Raw genomic sequence first — 22116 nt, 5'->3', positions numbered from 1 at the left:
CCAAGGACATGTGGGGTTCTACACCCTGTCCACCTCAGAATAGAGCTGGCAGAATCAGAACCAGCTCCTCAGCCACACTGAATCTCACAAATGGCATAGTGACCCTGTGTTACCTATATTTTTTATTCAATCAGCATTTAAATTTTAGTTTTTAGTTTAGTTATTGAATCAGCATAAATTACAAAGTTAGAAAGTGCTCGAGTTTCAGGCATACAATACGCCAACACCAATCCCTTCAGCACTGTTGTGTCCCCTATTGTTTGGATGTTGTTGTCTAGGGTGGAGGGCTGGGCCCAAGGATCCAACATCTCTAGCTTTCCCCATCACCATGAGCACTAAACAAAATCTGAAAGCAGCACTTTGTAGCTTTGACTTGCTGGTCCAGCTAGGTCTCTACCTTTCCTTGGCCTAGGCCTGGTTGTTTTCTCAATATGCCCCAAGTAATTTCTGCCTTTACGTATCAATTTAGCCTTTTCTGCCTTTCCCTGGACAGCTTGGGAAGGGGAGTACTGTGAAACCAGATCTTGTCTTCAAGTCTACCAATCAGTTGTGTATGCATATATGCAAAGTAAATGCACACAGTCAAGGTTCCCAGCTGCATATGCATGGTGGAATTACTTGGCTTTCTCACCTAAGCCAAGAACATGAAGCTTCAGTGTCTCCCGAGAATCTAAACTGGATTAAACTGCTTCATGCTTCCCGTTTTCTGGCACTGTTGTTTCCCTCTATCCATGTCACTTACCAAGCTCCATAGTTTAGCCTGCCTCTGAGGAAAGGGCAATACCTTTGTGATGTAGCTGTTATCCGTTAGTCTCCCAGACCCCATCCATTGACTTTGAATCCTTTTGCTCTCTCTTTCCTTTAGGGTATTGTGGTTTGCAATAGAGGTATTGAGTGGCCATCGTCTATAGTCTACTTCGTCTATAGTCTACTTTCAGCACGCATCTCGCATCCTGAGCGAATCCTCCAAATGCCGTTTACTTGGCGTTCCCTTCTCTATATGAGCTGCCTTTCCCCCCAGCATCTGCTGCTGGCTTCCAAGCCGTGGAGCAGACCTCCTGGTACTTATCTCAGCTATTCTTGGGGTTCGTCTCCCATTTTGTTAGTTTATATTCCCCAGAATAATGCAGTCTTTCTATGTCTGTCCCACTCTTTCTGACTTATTTCACTTAGTGTGATACTTTCCATGTAGAACCACTTATATGCAAATTTCATGACTTCATCTTTTCTAACAGCTGCATAGTATTCCATTGTGTAGATGTACCTAAGTTTTTTTTAACCAGTCATCTGTTCTTGGGTATTCGGGTTTTTTTTCCAGATTTTGGCTATTGTGAACAGTGCAGCAATGAACATACAAGTGCAGATGTCATTTCAACTAAACTTTTTTGCCTCTCCGGGATATATTCCCAGGAGTGGTATTGCTGGGTCAAATGGGAGCTCAATTTCTAATTTTTTAAAAATCCTCCATACTGTTTTCCAAAAGGGCTGAACCAGTCGGCATTCCCACCAGCAGTGAAGAAGAGTCCCTTTCTCCCCACATCTGCACCAACATCGGTTGCTTTTGTTCTTTTGGATGTGGGTTTATTAAAACTTTTACACTTCCTTTTCAGGCCCTCTTCCTTCACTTTCTCCTTAAAAGTTCTGGTTTCACAGTACTCTTAGCTCTTTGATCTTCTCATTCCATATCCCCTTCCCAAGCTGTCCAGGGAAAGGCAGAAAAGGCTAAATTAGTATGTAAAGGCAGAAATTACTTGGGGCATATTGAGAAAACAACCAGGCCTAGGCCAAGGCAAGGTAGAGACCTAGCTGGACCAGCAAGTCAAAGCTACAAAGACTTGAAGAAGGTGACAATGTTCATCTCTCTAGATTATTTTAATAAAATAATACCTGGATAAATGTTCTGTGACTATGAAGAAGGAGACAATGTCCTAGCAGTTGTAATTATTGGTCTCATCCTGCCTCTGAAGGAAATGCTGCCAGTTGCAAAACACATACAAGATGTTACCTAATAGCATTTAAAATTTTTTCTAAGAATGATTTTAATTGTGGCTAAATTTTCTATACATTATTTTTGAGGTTCTTCTGAAAAGAGTGCTGTCCACAGTGATGGTAGTCGTGTGACTTCTTCATGCTGCCCCTGAGATCGGCTGTGGATTCCTTGCTGCTAAGCAGACTAGTCTGTTGCTGGTGGCTGAGTAATTTGTATGCTATACTGCTGTGGCATCTGATGGATCAATCCACAGAAGTGACTCCCTTTCAAATTTTACTCTTAGAGGAGATTGTTAGAGCAGTTTTCTGTACAAAGTACCAGTATATTGTGCAACTTCCTGAAAACAGAGTTCAAAGTTCAAGTGATGATTTAGGCGAGAGATACCAGACTTTTGTGGATTACAGTTCTAAACATTATTTTAATTTTAATATTGTTTCTCTCACTTGAGTGAAACGTGATATTCCAAGCATAGCTCTTTCTATTCTTCTTTGGGAGACCTGAATAGCGTTCTCATCTTGTTTGCATAGGGCCCAGGTCTCTGAGGCATATGTTAATGCAGGAAGAACAGTGGAATCAAAGAGATGTGCCCGGAGCCGGAGGTTCTTCGTCCTCTTAGCTATTTCTTCGACGTTCTTGAAGGCGTTCCAAGCCGCTCTCTTCCTCCTGCGCAGCTGGGGTGCCAGGTCATTTGTCATGTTGACCTCTCGACCTAGGTACACATAGCTGTTGCATTTGGAGATGGTCGTTCCATTGAGAGCGAATGGGGCGTCAGGAACAAGGCTGTTTCTCATAAACATTGTCTTCGTAAGATTCAGCTGTAGTCCTACCTTTCCACACTCACGGTCAAAGTCGGCCAGCATTTGTGCCGCTTGGCTGATGTTTGGTGTTCTGACATCCGTCGACGATCAAGGATCAGGGACGCTGTCTCATTTGCCAAGGTGTCGAAAATCAGATGGGCTGGTCACGTAATGAGATTTAAAGACGACCGTTGGACTAGAGCTGTTACTGACTGGATTCCATGGTATGTCAAAAGACCGCGTGGCCGCCCACCTACCAGATGGTCAGACTTCTTCGTCAAGATCATGAACGATCGGTTTGAGGCCCTTCATGTTCCCGGAGCGAAGAGATGCCATTGGGCTACACTAGCACGCGACAGGGACAAATGGACACGTTACTGGCGCCCACTCGAGCAAATCGACGACTAACGGGAAGTCAGTGATAAGTGATAATATTGTTTAACCTACCCTCTGCCCCCACTTCAGGAGTTTAAGTTCATTGAGTAACTCCCACCACAGTGCTCCTGAGGCACACACAATTCCATTAGGCACTCCCAATCTTCTGTGTTTATCTTTAACCTCTCCTTTGTGATCTTCTTCCCCTATGTGTTATCACATCCCCAAATTAGACACTGTGACTTATAAAGTCAAATTCTTCTGAGGGCTTTGGATTTTGTGTATATAAGTGAAATATTGATTTTCTCTTTCCTTTAAGTCCTTTGCATAGTTTGTTTTAGAGCAATGTCCTTTTTGTATAGACACAGGAAGACAGTTAATGCTATGCTTTTGTAACTTGGTAGTTAATTGACTCCGAATAATATTTATTGCTGGGTGTTCATTGTATTTACTTGTCTTAAGCCTCAGTAACCCTTAGTTCTTAACAACCCCAACTTCAGGGCAAGCCACAAGTTATCCTGAATCAAAAAAGGACAGGCTAAGTGCCATAAAAAGTATAAGATAAGAGCGTGGTCATGGAATAAACCCTGTCATGACCCAAAAAAGAAATAACTGAATAAGAACCCTGTTGGGGTTAGGAAAGATAATTTGGCCTGAGGACTGTAGTCTGGTATATATAGTGAATGAGATGTCCCCTTTAAGCTTAATATATTTCTTACTGTGTCCATAAAAATGACTAGAAATATTAATAAATTAAGATGACTGTTTAAATGGATACTGGCTAAGGAAAGGGGAGAGTAATACACCCTTAGATGAAATTCTACCTTTGGGTGGATCTCCTAGCAGGATGGGATTTTGTCCTGGAGTTAATCTCCTAGAACTTCCTCTGATAGGAAAGACTTTACATCTGTTCATTGTTTGTGATAATGTTCAACCACACCTATGTGTAATTGCTATCCCAACCGTTGATGACTTCTCTATAACTAACCCTGTGAGACTTGAATAAACAGCGACTGATTACCAACCAAAAATAAAATAAAACAAAAAAATAAAAGGATGAGGAGCTAATTGGGAAGCTGTTTGCTTTCTAATTAAAAAAATCCATTGATGTACAATCTTATGGGATTTCGGGGATTTGAGAAGCTATTTTTTTGCAAAAACAGTGTGAAATAAATATTTCTATGAAAAGGAGAAATGAAATGGAGAAATTGAGCTTCCATAGGACCAAACAATACCACTTCTGGGGGCCCAAAGCAAACTGCAGAAAAGCCATCTGCATATCTATGTTCATTGCAGCACTACTCACAATAGTCAGAATCTGGAAACAACCCAAGTTCCCAAGAACAGACAACTGGATAAAGAAACTATGGTACATCTACACAATAGTATACTGTTCAGCACCAGGAAAAATGAAGTCATGAAATTTGCTTATAAATGGATGGACAAGGAGTGTATGATGCTGAATGAAATAATCAATCAGAAGGACAGGGACAGACAAAGAATGATTGCACTTATTTGTAGGACATTAAAAAATAGTATGAGACTAATACCCAAGGACAGTAGAAACAATGGACAGGAGGACTGGCCCACAGTTGGAAACTTGCTACAAGTAGTGGAAAGGGGAGGGCAGCTAGGATAAAGAAGTACACTGTCCATTGTCCACTATGACAGTGATAGCTGTAAATGATGACTCTGGACAAGAACTGAGTGCAGAGAGTAGGTAAAGGGATAAACATGATAAATTTTCAGCACTTGTATTGTAATCCACAATGCCAAAAAGGAAAGAGGGAGGAAAAAAAGTAAGAGAAAGAGAGAGAAAAAGTGAAAGAAGAAAAGTGCCTGCCACAGATGTAAGCTGGTAGGAGTGGGTGGGGGGTGGGAAGGAATCTGGGACATTGGTGGTGGGAAATGTTTACTGGTGAAAAGAAGTTTGTTGGAACCTTGTATGAATGAAACCAAATCGTCAACAACTTTATCTCATGGTGATTCCATTAAAACAATGAAAATGGGGTCCAGAGAGATAATACAGGGGTTAAAGCACTTGCCTTGAATGTGTCTGATCATGATTCCATCCCTGGCATCACATAGGGTGGCCCAAATACAGTGACCCTGTGTTCAGGGTCACTCCTGAACACAGAGCCAGGAATAGCCCCCAAGTACCACATGGTGTGACTACAACATTTCCCCCAACAAATAAAACATTTTCAGAAAAATCCCTATGATCTGGCAAACCACTTCTACATCATTTATTCAAAGGGAAAGAAAATTTGAAATGGTTGTTGCACCCCAGTGTTCATGGTGTATTATTACAATAGCCAAAACATGGAATCCATGCAAATGTGCACTGATGAATAACGAAATAATGAAGCCGTAGTCTAAATACTCAGTGGAATACTCTTCCACTAAAATGATGACATTGTGCCCTGTGGGACAAAATGGGTAGAATATGAAATGAAACTGCTAAGTGAATTAAATCTGGAAGTGAAAGACAATTACAAGATGATCTTGCTCCTATGTGGAATATTAATTTACTGAAGCAAAATGTCACTGAAGTAGCCATTAGATTCTGTGAAAATTGATATGGTTAATAGAAAGAAATGCAGGTGGAAGAAATGAGTAGAAAAGTCTTTTAAGATGTGGGATAGTCAACATAGTCCTATATTAAGCTCTTCTCTAGTTGGGGAGTGTCCTTCCCTTACCCTTCTACTTTCCAATTAGCCTTTCTATTTCAAAACAAGAGGTGGAATGGCACTGGAATGTTAGAGAAAGTTGTGATGAGTTTTAGATACAAATATGTGGTGAAATTAAGTCCATAAAATTGGAACCCAACAATAAATTTAAAAAACTAACTTTATCTCCGATGTATCTCAGATATCCTACTCAATCTTCACTTATGTCTAGTTTTCCACAAGTAATTATGGGAATGGGGGAAGGAAAAGGTGAAATAGGGGTGTTACAGAGAGAGTGGTGGAGGGTCTTGGTCATGTTGGCAGTGGTGAAAGTGTGGTCACTTTGTTCATCAAAACCATGAAAGTTAGCACTATTATAACCATGTTACCTAAACTTCATTAAAAGGGGATTATATATGTATGTATATACATATTTGTGTGTATACTACGTGTCCAAGTTATTTTCTGAATCTCAAATCTCTTTTGACTATGGAAGGGGGAGCTGTCAGTTAAAAACTCAGAAGAGTAAACCAATAAAAGGTGTGTTCCATCAAATGTATTACTACTGTGTTCATTCCCCCCTGGCTGCCTCAATAGGTGATGGGCCAGGCATGTAATGAAAAAAGAATAAGACACAGCTGATTCTTTGTACACGTTGCAATCTGTTCCCTGTCTATTCAACAAAATGGGTATATCAGCGAAGTTAAAAGTCCAATTCATGGGGTTGAGAAATAATGCAGTGCTTCGGATGCATGTCTAGCATGTGTCCAACCTGGATTCGACTCCTGTGCGGGAACGTGACCCAGAGACACCCTCCCCCAAGCATTACCAAGTGTGGCCTCGGAGGGTGCCAATGCCATAGGATCCAAGTACCATGGCATCCTCAAGCCTGACACTGAACTAACAACACGGCTGACAGAGAATTTCCAGTGGGGCCTTCAGGCTTCCTAAGCAGTGCTTGGGAGTTCCCCAGAAAACAAAACAAACCTTCAAACCATGGAGTCAGACTCCCTGGTTCAGATGTCAGCTCTGCTCCTTACTAACTGTTTGGGCAAATTGACTAATCTCGTTTTGCCTCAGAGCCCTCACAAATTAAATGGGGAATACTGACAGAACCTTTCCCAGAGACAGTGTGAGGAGTACAGAAAACACTGAGCAGTGACTGAACACGTGACTGCTGCTAAAGTGTTGCCTCATCTATTGGGAAATATTTGTTGTGACTAAGCTCTGGACGGTTTAGAAAAGCAAAAAGATAGTGCACAAGCAAGTGTTCAATATCTGTAGACCACTTCCTCCCCATAAGTATAAGAATTTTTGTTGTCATAGTGCCAGGAATCAATCCCAGAGTCACACACATTCTAGGCATGGGCATGTATGGAACATGTACTGTTGAGCAGCAGCACCCCTAGCCCACAGAAGTTGGATTTATAGAGCAATAGAGACAGAAAAAGAACTTCAAGACAAATACCAGGGAGGCATTCCTTACCTATGACAATAACAAAATTAGGTTCAGAATAATCTGCATAATAAAGCTAGAATTAGAAAAGCACACAAGCTTAACACAGAGACATCAAGGACAAGGGCAGATATACTTACCCCAACCAGCTAGACAAAATTTAAGGATGTAATTTGGAATGTATATGTTGAAGACTTTAACCAGAGCAAAATACATGTGTACTGCCTCTAAGCCCATCCAAGTCAAGGAAGCCAGCAGGAAGTAATGAAGCACCACCGCAACTGTGATACAAAGTTCCACTTTCTGGAATGATGATAACCAGGAATTAACCAGAAACATCAGGTTTAGCATCAGTAGTGCTGTACATAGGTTGATGAGGATTTTAGAGGGATGATCTTTTCGAAGTTTGCTAAAAGAAAAGGCACAAAAAGTCCCTTGAATTAATTCCAATTTATTAACTTTTTCTTTTTTGGTTAGTGTTTTCATAGCCTGTCCAAGGAATCTTTTCCAATCCCAACCTTTTTGCATTAAAAAACTCTTACAATAAGTGGGAGCTCTGATTTTCACCAAACATTGCCACATCTTTTCTGTTCAATAGAATGAAATTACTCATGCTACCTTACACATACTGAATTCTAGAACTCCACCATCCTTGTCTAAGTACAGTTAAGGTATCTGAAATATAGTGACTGTCCCTGGAGTAGGAATAGCCTCTCAACTAGACAGTTTCCCTTTTTATGTTTTAAAATACAGCAATTCTGTCATTTTCCCTTCAGTATGGTCAAGCCTAAATCTACATAGACTCCAATAGTAGGATAGCATCGAACTATTTATACGATTACTTAGATTTTTTAACTTTAAAAATATTATTTTTTTTTGCTTTTTGGGTCATACCCAGCGATGCACAGGGGTTGCTCCTGGTTCATGCACTCAGGAATTACTCCTGGCCGTGCTCGGGGGACCATATGGGATGCTGGGAATTGAACCTGGGTCGGGCCGTGTGCAAGACAAACTCCCTACCTGCTGTGCTATCGGTCCAGCCCCTTAAAAATTGTTTTTGATAGTTACTGCTATTTTTGTAGAGATCACACATAGTGATGCTTGAAGGGATGCAAGACAACCAGTGGCAGTTCTGGGGAGAACAATAAGCAGTGTCAGAAATAGAATCTAAGGCCTTGAACTCATAAGGGACATTCTTTTCATACTCCCAACACGGTTACTTGGCTATTTCCAAAGATTCAGATCTTCAGCATCATGAAAATATTGCCTTTAAGTTTCACTAAGTGATCACAATTGAACTTTCTTAAAATGAACCCAGTGTTTCAAAATGAAGATTTTTTTCATCTATATAAAATATTTATTGGTGAAAATTTGATAATTTTCATTTTGTGTGTTTTTCAAATTGTGGTAAAGGATAAAGTGTACAAATCTTGAGAATATAACACTAAGTTATATACATGATAGGCTTTCACTAACAGTATTGCAAACCACAGTATCTAAAAAGAAAGAGAGAGAGAAGGCTGGAGGCTGGTGGGAGGTGGGACATTGTATGACAGCAATCCAAACATGAACAACTTTGTAACTGTGTATCTCACAGTTTTTTAAAAAATAATATGACTCAGTGGATTTTTTTTAAAGTAGAGTAGGTTTAATTTATAGTTTTAAGGATGCAGGGGTAAGAATAAAACCTGCTCAGGAGAGAACAAGTGGTTGTGCAGAGTGGAGAGGGAACCCCACTATACATCCTGGTGTTAAAGTATGAATATATGAAAATACACATCTCTAGAGGGGAAATGTTGATGACATATGGACACAGGCAGCACCTGGGCCAACTCTGTGAATCTTTATACATAACTGTACCTGAGGAACTTCCATAGAGATCGAGAGGAAATATCTCAGAAAGTGCCTGTGTGCCTTATCCCATTCAATACCTACAACTGGAAGATGTCAGTGTTCTAGCTGCTATTTCTGTAGATTTTGTTTTGTCTGTCTTCAAAACTTTATGTACAAGGAATCAGAGATGTAGCTCAGCAAGAGAGCCTTGCTTTGAGATTGTGAGGCCCTGGATTTAATCCCTAACATTGCAGAATTGAAAATGAAAAAAGAGGGATCATACGGTATACTCTCTACCTATTCTAACTTTCTGTGCTTATGTCTATGAGATTTAGATATTATATTGTACTGTACGGGCTGGAGCAATAGCACAGCGGGTAGGGCGTGTGCCTTGCATGCAGCCAACATGGCTGACCCAAGTTCGATTCCTCTGCCCCTCTCGGAGAGCCCGGCAAGCTACCGAGAGTATCTCGCCCACACGGCAAAGCCTGGCAAGCTCCCCGTGACATATTCGATATGCCAAACACAGTAACAAGTCTCACAATGTTACTGGGCCCACTCGAGCAAATCGATGAATGACGGGAGGACAGTGACAGTGATTGTACTGTAGAGAAAAAGTTCCTTTTTTGTTAACTGCTAGGAAGCATTCAATTTATGAATACACAACAATTTATATACACTAGGGTTATTTCTAATTAACAGAAACAATGAATGCTGTGAATATTCTTTTGTAATTTTTTTAAAATATGGAATGCTTCATGAATTTGCATGCCATCCTTTTGCAGGGGCCATACTAGTCTTCTCTGTATTGTTCCAACTTTAGTCTATGTGCTGCCAAAGTGAGCACAACTATTGTGAATATTCCTATACATAGATCTCAGTGGACAGATGTGCTTATTTCTCTCTTGAAAATGAAATTTTTGGTAAACAACTAGATGGATATTTATCTTTACTTCTATTTACCAAATGATTTTCCAAAGTATTGGTGCCATTTTGCATTCCTATCAAAAACATTTGAGTCCCACATATAAAACATCCATGCTGACACTTGCTATTTTCAGTATTTTTCATTTTATCCATTCTGGCGGTTTCAAAGAAATATCACTTGATCACTTGACATCCCATTACTCATCGATTTGCTCAAGCAGGCACCAGTAATGCCTCCATTCATTCCTGTAGCGTGCTAGTGTAGCCCAATGGCGTCTGCTCATTCTAGGAATACAAAGAGCCTCAAACTGATCGTCCAGGGTCTTGAGGAAGAAGTCTGACCATCTCGTAGGTGGGCAGCCATGCGATCTTTTGACATCCCATGGAATCCAGTCGGTAATGGCTCTAGTCCAGTGGTCGTCTCCAAGTCTCATTACGTGTCCAGCCCATCTGATTTTTGATGCCTTGGCAAACGAGACAGTGTCCCTGATTCTTGACCGTTGATGGAGGTCGGAACTCTGGATTCTTTGAAGCATGATACTCCAAGCATAGCTCTTTCAATTTCTCTTTGGGAGATCCAAATAGCGTTCTCATCCTGTTTGCATAGGGCTCAGGTCTCTGAGGCATATGTTAATGCAGGAAGAACAGTGAAATCGAAGAGATGTGCCCAGAGCCAGAAGTTCTTCGTCCTGTTAGCTATTTCTTAGACGCTCTTGAAGGCATTCCAAGCCACTCTCTTTCTCCTGCGCAACTCAGGTGCCAGGTCATTCATCATGTTGACTTCTCGATCTAGGTACACATCTAGGTACACATCTAGGTGCATTCGGAGATGTTTGTTCCTTTGAGAGCAAATGGAACATCAGGAGCAAGACCGTTTCTCATAAACATTGTCTTTGTGAGATTCAACTCTAGTCTGGTCTTTCCACACTCATGTTCGAAGTTGGCCAGCATTTGTGCCACTTGGCTAATGTCTGGTGTTATTAGAACGATATCATCAGTGAAGTGGAGGTGGTGTAGTTGCCGACCATCTATCTTCACTTACATTCCTTCCCATTCTAGTTGTCACATGATGTTCTCGAGGGTGACACTGAAGAGTCTCCGTGAAATGGTATTACCCTGCCAAACTCCTCTCTTGACATAGATGATAACTTCCTTGTAGAATGGTGAGATCCCGGTACTGAATCCGTAATACAGCTCACTGAGGATCCTGATGTATTGAGTACGAATGCCCTGATTGGCTAGGGCCTCGATGACCACTTCCATCTCAACAGAATAAAAGACCTTCTTTAAACCAATGAACGTTAGACAGAACAGCATCTTGACCTCCCGAGAAACCTCAATGAGCTTGGTTATCATGTGGATATGGTCGATCATGCTGAATCCTTTGCGGAACTTGGCTTGCTCGCATGGTTGTCCTTCATTTAGTGTTCTGCCAATCCTATATAGGATGACTCTAGTGAATAGCTTGTAGACTACAGACAACAGGCAGATCGGGCAATAGACATCCAATGTTGTGGATGTCTCCCTTCTTGTACAGTAGTACAGTCCTGCTGGTTTTCCATTGGACAGAACCTTGCATTCAGACAGGTAGCATGTGAAGAGCCAAGCCAGTGTACTGATGAGTATTGACAGCAGGTTCTTCAGGTGTTCAGGTCTGACCTTGTCTGGGCCAGATGCTGTTCACTTCTTTACCAACAAAATGGAATGTCGAATTTCGGAAGGGAGAACATTGGGAATGACATATCCATCCTGTGGAATTTGGTATGTGGACAGGTGGATGTGGCTATCGAAGAGATCCGAGTAGAAGTCATGGATAATCTTCTCCATTGCCCTTCTGGAAGATGTGATAGATCCAGCAGGACGTCGGAGAGCAGTTATCTTGGTCTTGTAGTTGGCGAATAACAGGCAGGCATTGCGAATGCTTTTCCTGGCTTCTGCCACATCTACCAGCACTGCTGCTTTTCTCTTTTTGAGGTCTTCCTTGATCGGCTTCTCTGCACTGCTTTGTGAGCTCAGACTATCACTTGTGGTTGCCTGAGGCTTGCGCCAAGCCACATTGGCGAATGAGCTCAAGAGTTTTCGAAGACAGGTGTCTTTTTGTGGCTATCTCTCTCTTGGCATTCCTTGCTCAATCATGGAGATGCTGAACCAGTCGATCGTATTCCTCATCAATGTTGTTAATGACGATATCTTCCCATGTTGCCAACAATAGTGATAAAGAGCTCCCAGTTGGTGGTCATTTTGGGAGTTCTTCTCTTAAGCTTTGCAGCCCTTTCTCCCTGCTTTGTGAAGTAGAATTTTTCAGGAAGGAGACGGTGGTCCGCTCCCGTTTGGAATCCTGGGACAACAGCGACATTGGTCAGGCAAAACCATCTATTGGGTATGATGTGGTCAATTTTGTTGCGGAACTGTCCACCGGGAGACTCCCATTTGAAATATCACATGGCTTGAATCAGCATTTCTCTGCTACTGATGATTTTGAGAACGTTATAATATACTTGCTGACCATTTTGACAAAGAACAAGACTATGCAGGGACATGCCCATTTAGTCTTTTTCCCTGTTTTCAATCATATTATTTTGTTCTGGAGCCACATCTGGAAGTGCTCAGGGCTTACTCCTGGCTCTATGCTCAGGAATCATTCCTGACAGTGTTCTTAGGACAATATACAATGTTAGGAATTGAACTAGTTTAATGATGTGCAAGGCAAACACTTTCACCCCATACTATCTTTCCAGCCCTGACTATTGCATATTTGTAGGAGTTTTTAAAAATCTTTTGTACATTAAGTAAGGGAATGGACACTCTCCTGATAACAAACTCTTGGACTTGGAAAATATAACTGTGGTGATCAAGCAGTGAGCTGGGATAAGTGGTGGGAAGAGGAAACTAGAAGTGACATCAGGGAGGTGGTGGAGTGGCTTTGGCACTGTGGTGATAATAGAGGCACAGTAACTGTGTATATCAAAACTGTAATGCCAAACTATTGTAATCATGTTACCTCAACTGCAACAGAAATCACGGTCACGGTCCTCCAGTTGTTAGTCAATTTGCTCGAGCAGGCCCAGTAACGTCTCCATCTTGAGACTTATTGTTACTGTGTTTGTCATATCGAATACGTCACGGGTAGCTTGCCAGGCTCTGCCGTGCGGGCGAGATACTCGCGGTAGCTTGCCGGGCTCTCCGAGAGGGGCGGAGGAATCGAACTCGGGTCGGCCATGTTGACTGAGTGGAAGGCAAATGCCCTACCCGCTGTGCTATCACTCCAGCCCCAACTGCAACAAAACTAAATAAATATTAGAAAAGTAAATATGCAAATAAATATATTTCATAATCAAGTCCTTTGTAATAGTGCACTGAAAATATCTTTCTCATAGTCTGTGGTTTAACTTTCCACTGTTTTAATGGTGTTCTTTAATGAAAGAAGTTCATAATTTTAATTAAGTCCAATTTATCCACTTTTTATTTCATGGTTAGAGATTTTATATCTTGTTAGAGAAATATTTTTTCTTTCCCAATCTTCTTGCTTTTCAAAAAACAATTATGGTATTTTCTTTAAGAGGAGTCTTGTTTTTTTAAACCTGTCCACTTTATAATCTAATGAATATGACCTCTTCCTATTTTAATAAATAGGAACCTTTTATGAAATTAACATGGAATTAACAAGGTTGCAATAACAACCTCATCCATAAAACCAAATAAAACTTACTCAGAACAATATTCTATCAACTTACCGAAAAGCAATGTATGTCACCATCACAACTCCCAGAAAAATGGAAGAAATTCCACATCCAGTGTATGTTATAAGTGTTAGTATCCGTTCATTTACTGCATCCACTGCAGACCTGGAAAAATCCTAGAGAATGTAATGTGTGGGATATTAAGTCACTAGAATAAGTTGATGGCAAAAATCTTCCAGTGCTCACTTGTAGGAAGTTCTCAGGATCTATAGTATTTCCACCACAGCTCTTCTAACACCAGAGCACATGGATGGATATATGGTTTTAAATTGTGATTTCTGTTGCTGTTGTTGAATATGCTTAAGGAAACTTCCTATGTACAATCACAAAGAATCAACCACAAAACCAGAAGAACATTTCATCCTGTTTGATTTTCATTAATGTGTTCTACACTTAAAACATAAATGAACTTATAGATGTAAATTTGGGATGCAAATTGAATCATGATCTAAAATGAACATCCCAAACACTGTAGGACATAAAAGAACCAAAAAAAGTTTATTTTCCTTTGTCCTTAACATATTTCATAAACTTATAGGACAAAATAGACCTTTAGGATCACATAGTCTAGTAATTTCATACGAGGAGTATAAAAGACATGAAATCATATATAAAATCCTTGAATAGATGTGTTTATTGTTCTGGGAGAAAATTCCCTAGGTTTCTTCACATGATTCTAGAGATTGACAACTCAGAATAGGTAAGGAGGTCCTGATATTTTCTGGTAGTTCTCAAGAGGAAGTGATTAATCCACCCTAGGGACATTGGGCAATATCAGGAGACATTTTTGGTTATCATGACAGGTGAGAATCCTACTGGAATTTGGACTTAGAGGTGAGGCATGGTGCTAAAATTCTACAAAACATTTTTTCACAATAGAATATAAATAGTGTCAAGGTTAAGAAACTACAGTCTACAGCAATCTTAAACATTTCAAAAGAAACATCTACATTGCATTGAAAACAAGGGAAACAACATGACCAAGATTGCATAGGTAGGCAGTGGCAGCTGCAGAGTGGACCTTGGTCTTTTGACTCTTGCTTTAATATTCTAACCAATGTGGATGGAACTAAACAAAATTCTTACAATCACTTATACTTCATTTGAGCACCTCTTATATTTTGAATAAATAGGTATACAAATAAAAAGAAATGTAAAACATATTCTCAGTCCTTCAGGAGCTTAACATTAGTTGGAAAATTAACCCATAACATATTTTAAAAATTAAAAAGAATGTAAAATAGATTCTCAGTACTTCAGAAGCTTACAATTAGTAGGAAAAATTCACCCATGACATATTGAAATGATAGTGTATGTTTCACTACATATGCCAGAAAGTAACTTAACAGAACTCTAAAAGTCTTCAGGAGTTGGGGTCTGTAAGAAAATAAAAAGGGCACACTTGAGAGCCTTTTTGAAGGAAAAAACAGCAAGTTCTAATGTTAGGGATAACCATAGGAATTGACAGAAACAGAAGAGTTTATGGTGAGTCTGAGGTGTGAAACCTATATATAAAAATTAATAAAATAACTCATTAGATTAAAACCTGCAAGTATTTTAAAATACGTATTTCCTACTCTGCAATCTGTTGTAACTATTAAAATTAAAATCTGTTATGAGTACATCCAGCAATTATATCTTCATCAATTTATCCCACAAAAATATACTATCATTAGGAAAAAACAAACAAAATTAATGTTACACCATTGCTTATAATGGAGAAAAACAGTACCAACCAAAATCTCTACCTCTAGGGGATTAGTCAAATCGATTGCATTAAATCCATACAATAGAATGCTATAAGGATACTTAAAAATTGAAGTCAATGGATATGTCTTTTCTTGAAAGTTACCCAGTATATATTGCTGAGTAAAATAAATACAAGTGATAAATGCAGTATGAACAATTTTATTTCATTTTCTAAATCAAAACCATATATCAATATACTTATAAAAAGAAATAAAAGATATATGTGTGTTAAAGATTGCAATCCTTTGGGAGGGTGATTATAGGAACTTTTCTGGAATGTTTGAATTTGGGTGATGAGGTATTCATTTTATAAGAAGAGAAATAAATATTTGTTTCAGTTTTCTGTACTTTAGATAAATAAAGGGAAGGTTTTTTATCCCACCTAAATGCAACTTTCCATAACTTAATTCATATACATACATATTACGGGTCTATAATAAATAAAAGTTATCAAAATTCTACCAAGAAGAATTAAGAGACAATTTACCATTAAGACTCCAAAATGGGTGAGGTGGTTACAATGACAGATTGTGTAATTTACATTTGTTTCCTCTACTTTACAGCCTGATGAATTCCATCCACCTTGCCCATCTGCAGGAGACAGAAGGGAATTTCAAAGCAATTTTGTTTTTCCCAGAAATGTTTAACTTCCCATTATATGAAACTTCTGAACGTGTGTTATAATTAGCATTGTTTGTTAAGACAATAAGATAGAGGTATAATTAAACACTAAAATTAAATGAAATCTAATAGGCTGAATTGACTTTTGGGGGACTTTGTAGATGTCATAACTTCTTGACTCTTATTTTTCTTATTGTTACATACCTCTACAGATTAGGACAGATAATAATCATGAACAATAGCTCAGAATGACAGACAGAGTGGTAACTGTTTTGGAAGTAACTAACAAATAGGGAACAGAAATAACTTTTTAAAGAACATAGATCAATGGAATATAAAACTACTCAGTAACTGTAATAACACTGGAAACAGACAGTTCAATCCAGAATTCAAATGGTCTTAGGTATACTGTACACAAGAGACCATGATCTGGGCTCCTTTAGTCCAGTTAAAACCTCTGATCTACTTTACAAGTGCTTTGTTTCTTACTCCTGAGCACATCTGTCTGTGGTTCTAGAACTCATACACTTCCTAACCCACAAATCCTCAGTGATAGACCAGTCTTAAAGTAGAACTTTTTAGGATAGCCTTTAAGATAGGGGCTAGAATTCAGGACAGGCAGTTTAGTCAAGATGTATCCATCACGGATAACTGCAGAGTTTCCAGAAGTTCTAGATTCTTTGTAAGAGATGTGGGAGTAAGTGGGAACATGGAAATAGCCCAGAAGCTGATATTAATGAAAATACAAATAAACTTATTGTGTCTGTGAGGGGGGAAGCCAAACATTTTGTCCCAGGAATTTTATCCTGAGAGACCTGAAAAGGACCAGGAAAGGACTATATCTATTCTATGTATCACAAATCACAAATCACAAATCATCCTGTTAATCGTCGATTGCCTCGAGCAGGCCCCAGTACGTCTCCTTCATCCTAGCCCTGAGATTATATTCAAGGCTCTTTAGGAGAATGAGACCCATCATTGTTACTGGTATTTGGCATATTGGGTATGCCACAGGGAGTTTGCCAGACTCTGCCGTGTGGGCAGGCTACATTCGGCAGAAGAACAGTGCAGTCTCCTGCCCTCGCGCCTGACTGTCCTCGCCGCCGGGGCCCCTTGGAGGGGAGCAGGTTGAGCTTTCCTCCCCACCCCGACCAGGGCTCCGGCAGCCAAAGACCTCCAGGACCAGCCACCACCATGCTGAGACCACTCTCCGCACACATGAAGGTACTGGCAAAGGGACAAAGTCATGTGGGATCCAGGGCCGAGATCTCCAAGCCTACTCGGATTTGGGCCGAGCATCCTCCACCCAGATCCTCCAAATTCCAGTAGGTGGGGGTCACACCCACCAACTGGTTCCCTGGCGCCGTGTAATCCCATCAGCGGCCAAGGCTCAGAGACTATTCTATGTATACCTAGTGTTACATCTATTCCTTGAAAAGAGTAGTATTCTCACACTCTAGGGAGTTGAATAGAATAATTTCCCCTTTGTCCCTAAATTCTAAGTGTCCTGAAAAAGGAAAAGTCCCTAGACAGAGTTATTGGGGGTAAAATGACTGGTTGTATGGTCATCCACAGTGTTCCATGGAAAACTGATTCTGTCCGGGAATTCTGAGATTTGGTAAGGGCTGGAGCGATAGCACAGCGGGTAGGGGTTCGCCTTACAAGCGGCCAACATGGCCGACCCGAGTTCGATTCCTCCGCCCCTCTCGGAGAGCCCGGCAAGCTACCGAGAGTATTCGATATGCCAGACACAGTAACAACAAAGTCTCCAATGGAGACGTTACTGGGCCCGCTCGAGCAAATCGACGATCAACGGGAGGGCCTTTACCTTTACCTTTACCTTTACCTAGTAATTAGTAATTATTAATTAGTAATATTAGACATTCCAGGAGTAAGGGAAATATAGAAGAAACTCAGACTTTCCCATCCCTAACCCTTTTTCTCTGTCCAAATATCCACACCTAACCAGCCTTAGAGATTAACTCATAAAACACTGGAGGAGGGTGTTGGGGCCACACATGGCACTGCTTAGTACTTACCCCTGGATCTGGGCTCAGGGAGCACTTTTTTTTTGCTTTTTGGGTCGCACCCGGCGATGCATAGGGGTTACTCCTGGCTCTGCACTCAGGAATCACTCCTGGTGGTGATGGGGGACCATGTAGGATGCTGGGAATCGAACCCGGGTTGCCCGCGTGCAAGGCAAACACCCTACCTGCTGTGCTGTCGCTTCAGAGAGTACTCTTGATGTTGTTCAGGGAACCATAAATGGTGTCAGAGATTGACCCTGAGTTGATCAGCAATGTACTAGGCAAGCACATTAACCCATGTACTATTTCCCTAGTCCCCAACATAGAAATCTCACCCTCTCATTAAAAAGTTAAAAAAAAAAAGTTAAAACGATTGGAGGCTTAAGAGTGTCGATGGACTGATTGAGGTAGAAGTATGGAAGAAATAGGAGGAAGGAGCGAAGGAGACAATAGACTGCAAATCTCTGTGGGCAAGCAGAGGCTGGTTATTCAGTCCTCAACTTTCTTCCAAGAGCAGGTTCTGCACTAGATGTTTCTTTCTACTTTGCTTACTCATAAGTTGTGTGATTTTTCTGTTCTCCAAAGGCTCTTAAAAAAAAGGAATTTTTTAACTCCCCGTGACCTAATTAGATATAAATCCACATATCTTGGTCAGTGTAATCCCATCAACGGCCGTGTAATCCCATCAATGGCCAAGACCCAGAGACTACAAAATCCAGCTCCTGGAAGTGCGCAGCCGCATTCACGGCCACACAACATCTTATTATCTCATTCTTACTTTGGACAACCTGGCAGGCTACCGAATGTAACCTGCCCACACGGCAGAGTCTGGCAAACTCCCCGTGGCGGACCCAATATGCCAAATACCAGTAACAATTATGGGTCTCATTCTCCTAACCCTGAAAGAGCCTTGAATATGGCACTTTAAAATCTCAGGGCTAGGACGAAGGAGACGTTACTGGTGCCTGCTTGAGGCAATCATCGAACAACAGGATGATCGTGATCATGATCATGATCTTGGTCAGAGTTTTCTGGAGGATCTGATAATATGGAAGCTTCAGTTCAACTCCCTTCCATTCAAATGTCATATAGGAAAACAATGATGAGGAGCAATGTCTCACTGAGAACCAAAGACAAAGCTGACTGAGAAAAATGCTTACTGTTACTCCCAAAGTCCCAAAAGGCACATTGAACTTGATCATGTTTCTAGAAAAAAAGAAAAATCACAGGTAAACACCATTTCTTATTAAAGTTATCACATAATAACAACTACACACAAATATTTTTCCCAGGGAAGTAGAGACAATAAGAAATTGGTTGTTGGCATGTTTGGAGAGTTGTGGCACCAGTTCAAACCGATTTGGGGGAGGGTGGGCTACATCATCATTACTGGAGGATTCTCCTGGCTCTGAGTTTTGTGGTCATTCCTAACAGTTCTATGGGGACGATAAGGTGCTGAGTAATAAACAAAAGTGCCTTAAGGCAAGGCAAGTACCTTGAACCCTGTACTATGTATCCAGTACCATATGTAGCATTTTTGTTTGCTTTTGGGGGGGGGGGTTATAACTGTAGTGCTCAGGGCTTACTCCTGGCTCTGTGTTCTGGGATCACTCCTTGCAGGGCTGAGGGGACCATATTGGTTACCAGGGATTGGACCTGGGTCAGCTGCATGCAAGGCAAATGCCCTACTATATTTTTGGCCCCCTAAAATTTATTTTTAATTGAAAATATATGGATTTAAATATAAATCATTGTAAAGGAAGAACTATAAGATCATCTGTTTCACACAATTCCATACCAACCTGTAACAGTGCTAGAAGCTCATTATTTGTTATAGTTTTAAGTTAAAGCATTATTTCTAGAAGACTCCAATTACAACTCACCTCTGCTACTTGGAATGGGACAACCTTCATTAGGTCTTAGAATCAGAGCTGTAACTAGGTATTTATTTTTAGCAAGAAAATCACGTAGGTTTGTTTGAGGCCTTTTGATTCTGAGGTGAAAATGGATATATTACCGGTTTTCCTTCAATATGCTGCAAAGTTATAATCACTGGGTCAGCCAAGTTCTGAATATACGTGTCTGAAACGCTGGCACTCACAACATATGTGGTTAATGTTTTGCTGACATTTTTGATCTGTAGGTGAAGTATATAAGAAAGAAGAATTCAGTTCCTAAATTTTGAATTTCTTACAGGTTACAAATCCTGGGACCCAGGGATAGATCATAAGTAGAGTGCCTATCTGGCAGGCATGAGGCCACAAGGGTGATCCCCACCACCCCCAAAGAGGAATGAGCGTGGTACTGGGGGTAATGCCATTTGGTGCTTTTCTGGTTTGGGCTACACTTGGTGGTGCTCATAGTTTACTCCTGGTTTTGTGCTTAGAGGTCACTCCTGGTGGTGCTTGGGAGACCATTTATGGTGCTGGGATTGAACTTGAGATGGCAGTGGGCAAGGCCTTAACCTCTGTGCAGTCTCTTCAGCCTGACATTGTCATTTGGGATCCCTGGCACCAAACAAAGTGTGTGATCTCTGGCACAGACCCCCACCCAGGTGAAAGTCCCAAAGCAAGCAACCCCTCAAGAGAACCACAACAAAGTGCACTGGCATCACAACCAAGAGTGTAAGCTCTCGTGATCACTGACCTAAAGCATATAAACACTGCAAGCCTGGTTATTGCAACAACAGCCAAGAAGGAAGGAAGAAGGCAGGATGGGGGAAAGAGTCAGCGATCAGTTTTGAAGTGATGCATAGCTTAGTTTCAGAAAATGGGAAAGAAAATGACACATGAACAAGGAGTTCTATGAGATCGGTTAGTTCATCTTGTTTCGTCACACGAGTTGTTGATTATACCACACTAGAACAACCCAGTAATAGACAGCCATCCCAAGGTTTGTTCAATGATCAAACCTTGTGTGTGGAATCTTCAACTCAACACTGCACTAGCGACAGAGTGAATTGATTCCCTACTTTGATTTCAATCCAGGCCCTGACTATTGCTAAGTCTTCTGGTTGCAACCTCAAGTCTCTCCATTTATTTTAGGAAGCCCCTCCTCAGAACGTAACTTCATCATGAGTTCCTTTTAAGGTACTTCCTGTGTAGTCCTGAGGAGAGATGGGAGAGCTTGGAAAGGAAATTGATGAATATCAAGCTGGGAACAAGTTGCCAAGGACAATCATACCTTCCCCGAAGGGGCCTGAGCTCTGAAAGCGATGAACTCTGAGACCAGAGCCTCAGCATAGTTTGCCTGGGTGTCCTGAAGAGGGTCTTGACTAAAGCACTGTATCACTGTAGCACTGTCCTCCTGTTGTTCATCGATTTGCTCGAGCGGGCTAATGTCTCCATTGTGAGACTTGTTACCGTGTTTGGCATGTCGAATACATCACGGGTAGCTTGACAGGTTTTGCCGTGCGGGAGAGATACTCTTGGTAGCTTGCCAGGCTCTCCAAGAGGGGTGGAGGAATCGAACCCGGTTCTGCCAGGCAAACACCCTACCACTGTGCTATCTCTCCAGCCAGCAAGTATATTTTGTAGTCAGTTTGTCAGTTACTTCATTAAATGCTTTTCCCCTGCACTAATCTTCCATACACCCTAAAACAGTGTGGTCCTTTTCCTCAACACCATTAGGCTGTATGCTGAGCATCTCTGGGAGTTGCTGAATCCTAAGCCACCACTCTCTCTCTCTTTCTTTCTCTCTCTCTCTCTCTCACTCTCACACACACAGACACACCCTATCTGCACAGAGCTGCTGAGTGTAGCTCTATAATTTTTTTAAACTGTTGCTTTAAAGTAAACAAATTAGCACGCACACCCCCCCCATCTGCACGGAGCTGCTGCGTGTAGCTCTATAATTTTTCTAACTGTTGCTTTAAAGTAAACAAATTAGCACAAACACACACAACACGCATACACACACTATCTGCACAGAGC

The 22116-nt window shown here is 41.0% G+C and overlaps 1 protein-coding gene and 1 non-coding gene across 2 annotated transcripts in view; both read right to left on the bottom strand.

Moving 5' to 3' along the window:
- The window catches only part of ADGRG4 (adhesion G protein-coupled receptor G4), a 193916-nt gene that overhangs the window by 58531 nt on the left and 113269 nt on the right, over positions 1–22116 (bottom strand). Inside the window, exons 14-18 of the mRNA XM_056130241.1 lie at positions 20202–20321; positions 19345–19390; positions 16024–16127; positions 13782–13903; positions 7428–7696 (exon numbers count right to left, since the gene is read on the bottom strand). Coding sequence (XP_055986216.1) covers positions 7428–7696; positions 13782–13903; positions 16024–16127; positions 19345–19390; positions 20202–20321 — 661 coding nt within the window. The remainder of the gene's footprint in view (positions 1–7427; positions 7697–13781; positions 13904–16023; positions 16128–19344; positions 19391–20201; positions 20322–22116) is intronic.
- Positions 9861–9967, bottom strand: LOC130038483 (U6 spliceosomal RNA). The gene has a single exon (XR_008794710.1). It is a non-coding gene; the product is annotated as a U6 spliceosomal RNA (small nuclear RNA).

The sequence above is a fragment of the Sorex fumeus genome, unplaced genomic scaffold (assembly GCF_029834395.1).
Source record: "Sorex fumeus unplaced genomic scaffold, SorFum_2.1 ptg000075l, whole genome shotgun sequence".
Taxonomy (NCBI): Eukaryota; Metazoa; Chordata; class Mammalia; order Eulipotyphla; family Soricidae; genus Sorex; species Sorex fumeus.
The sequence above is the reverse complement of the archived record's forward strand: the minus strand, read 5'-3'. Positions and strand labels throughout refer to the sequence as shown.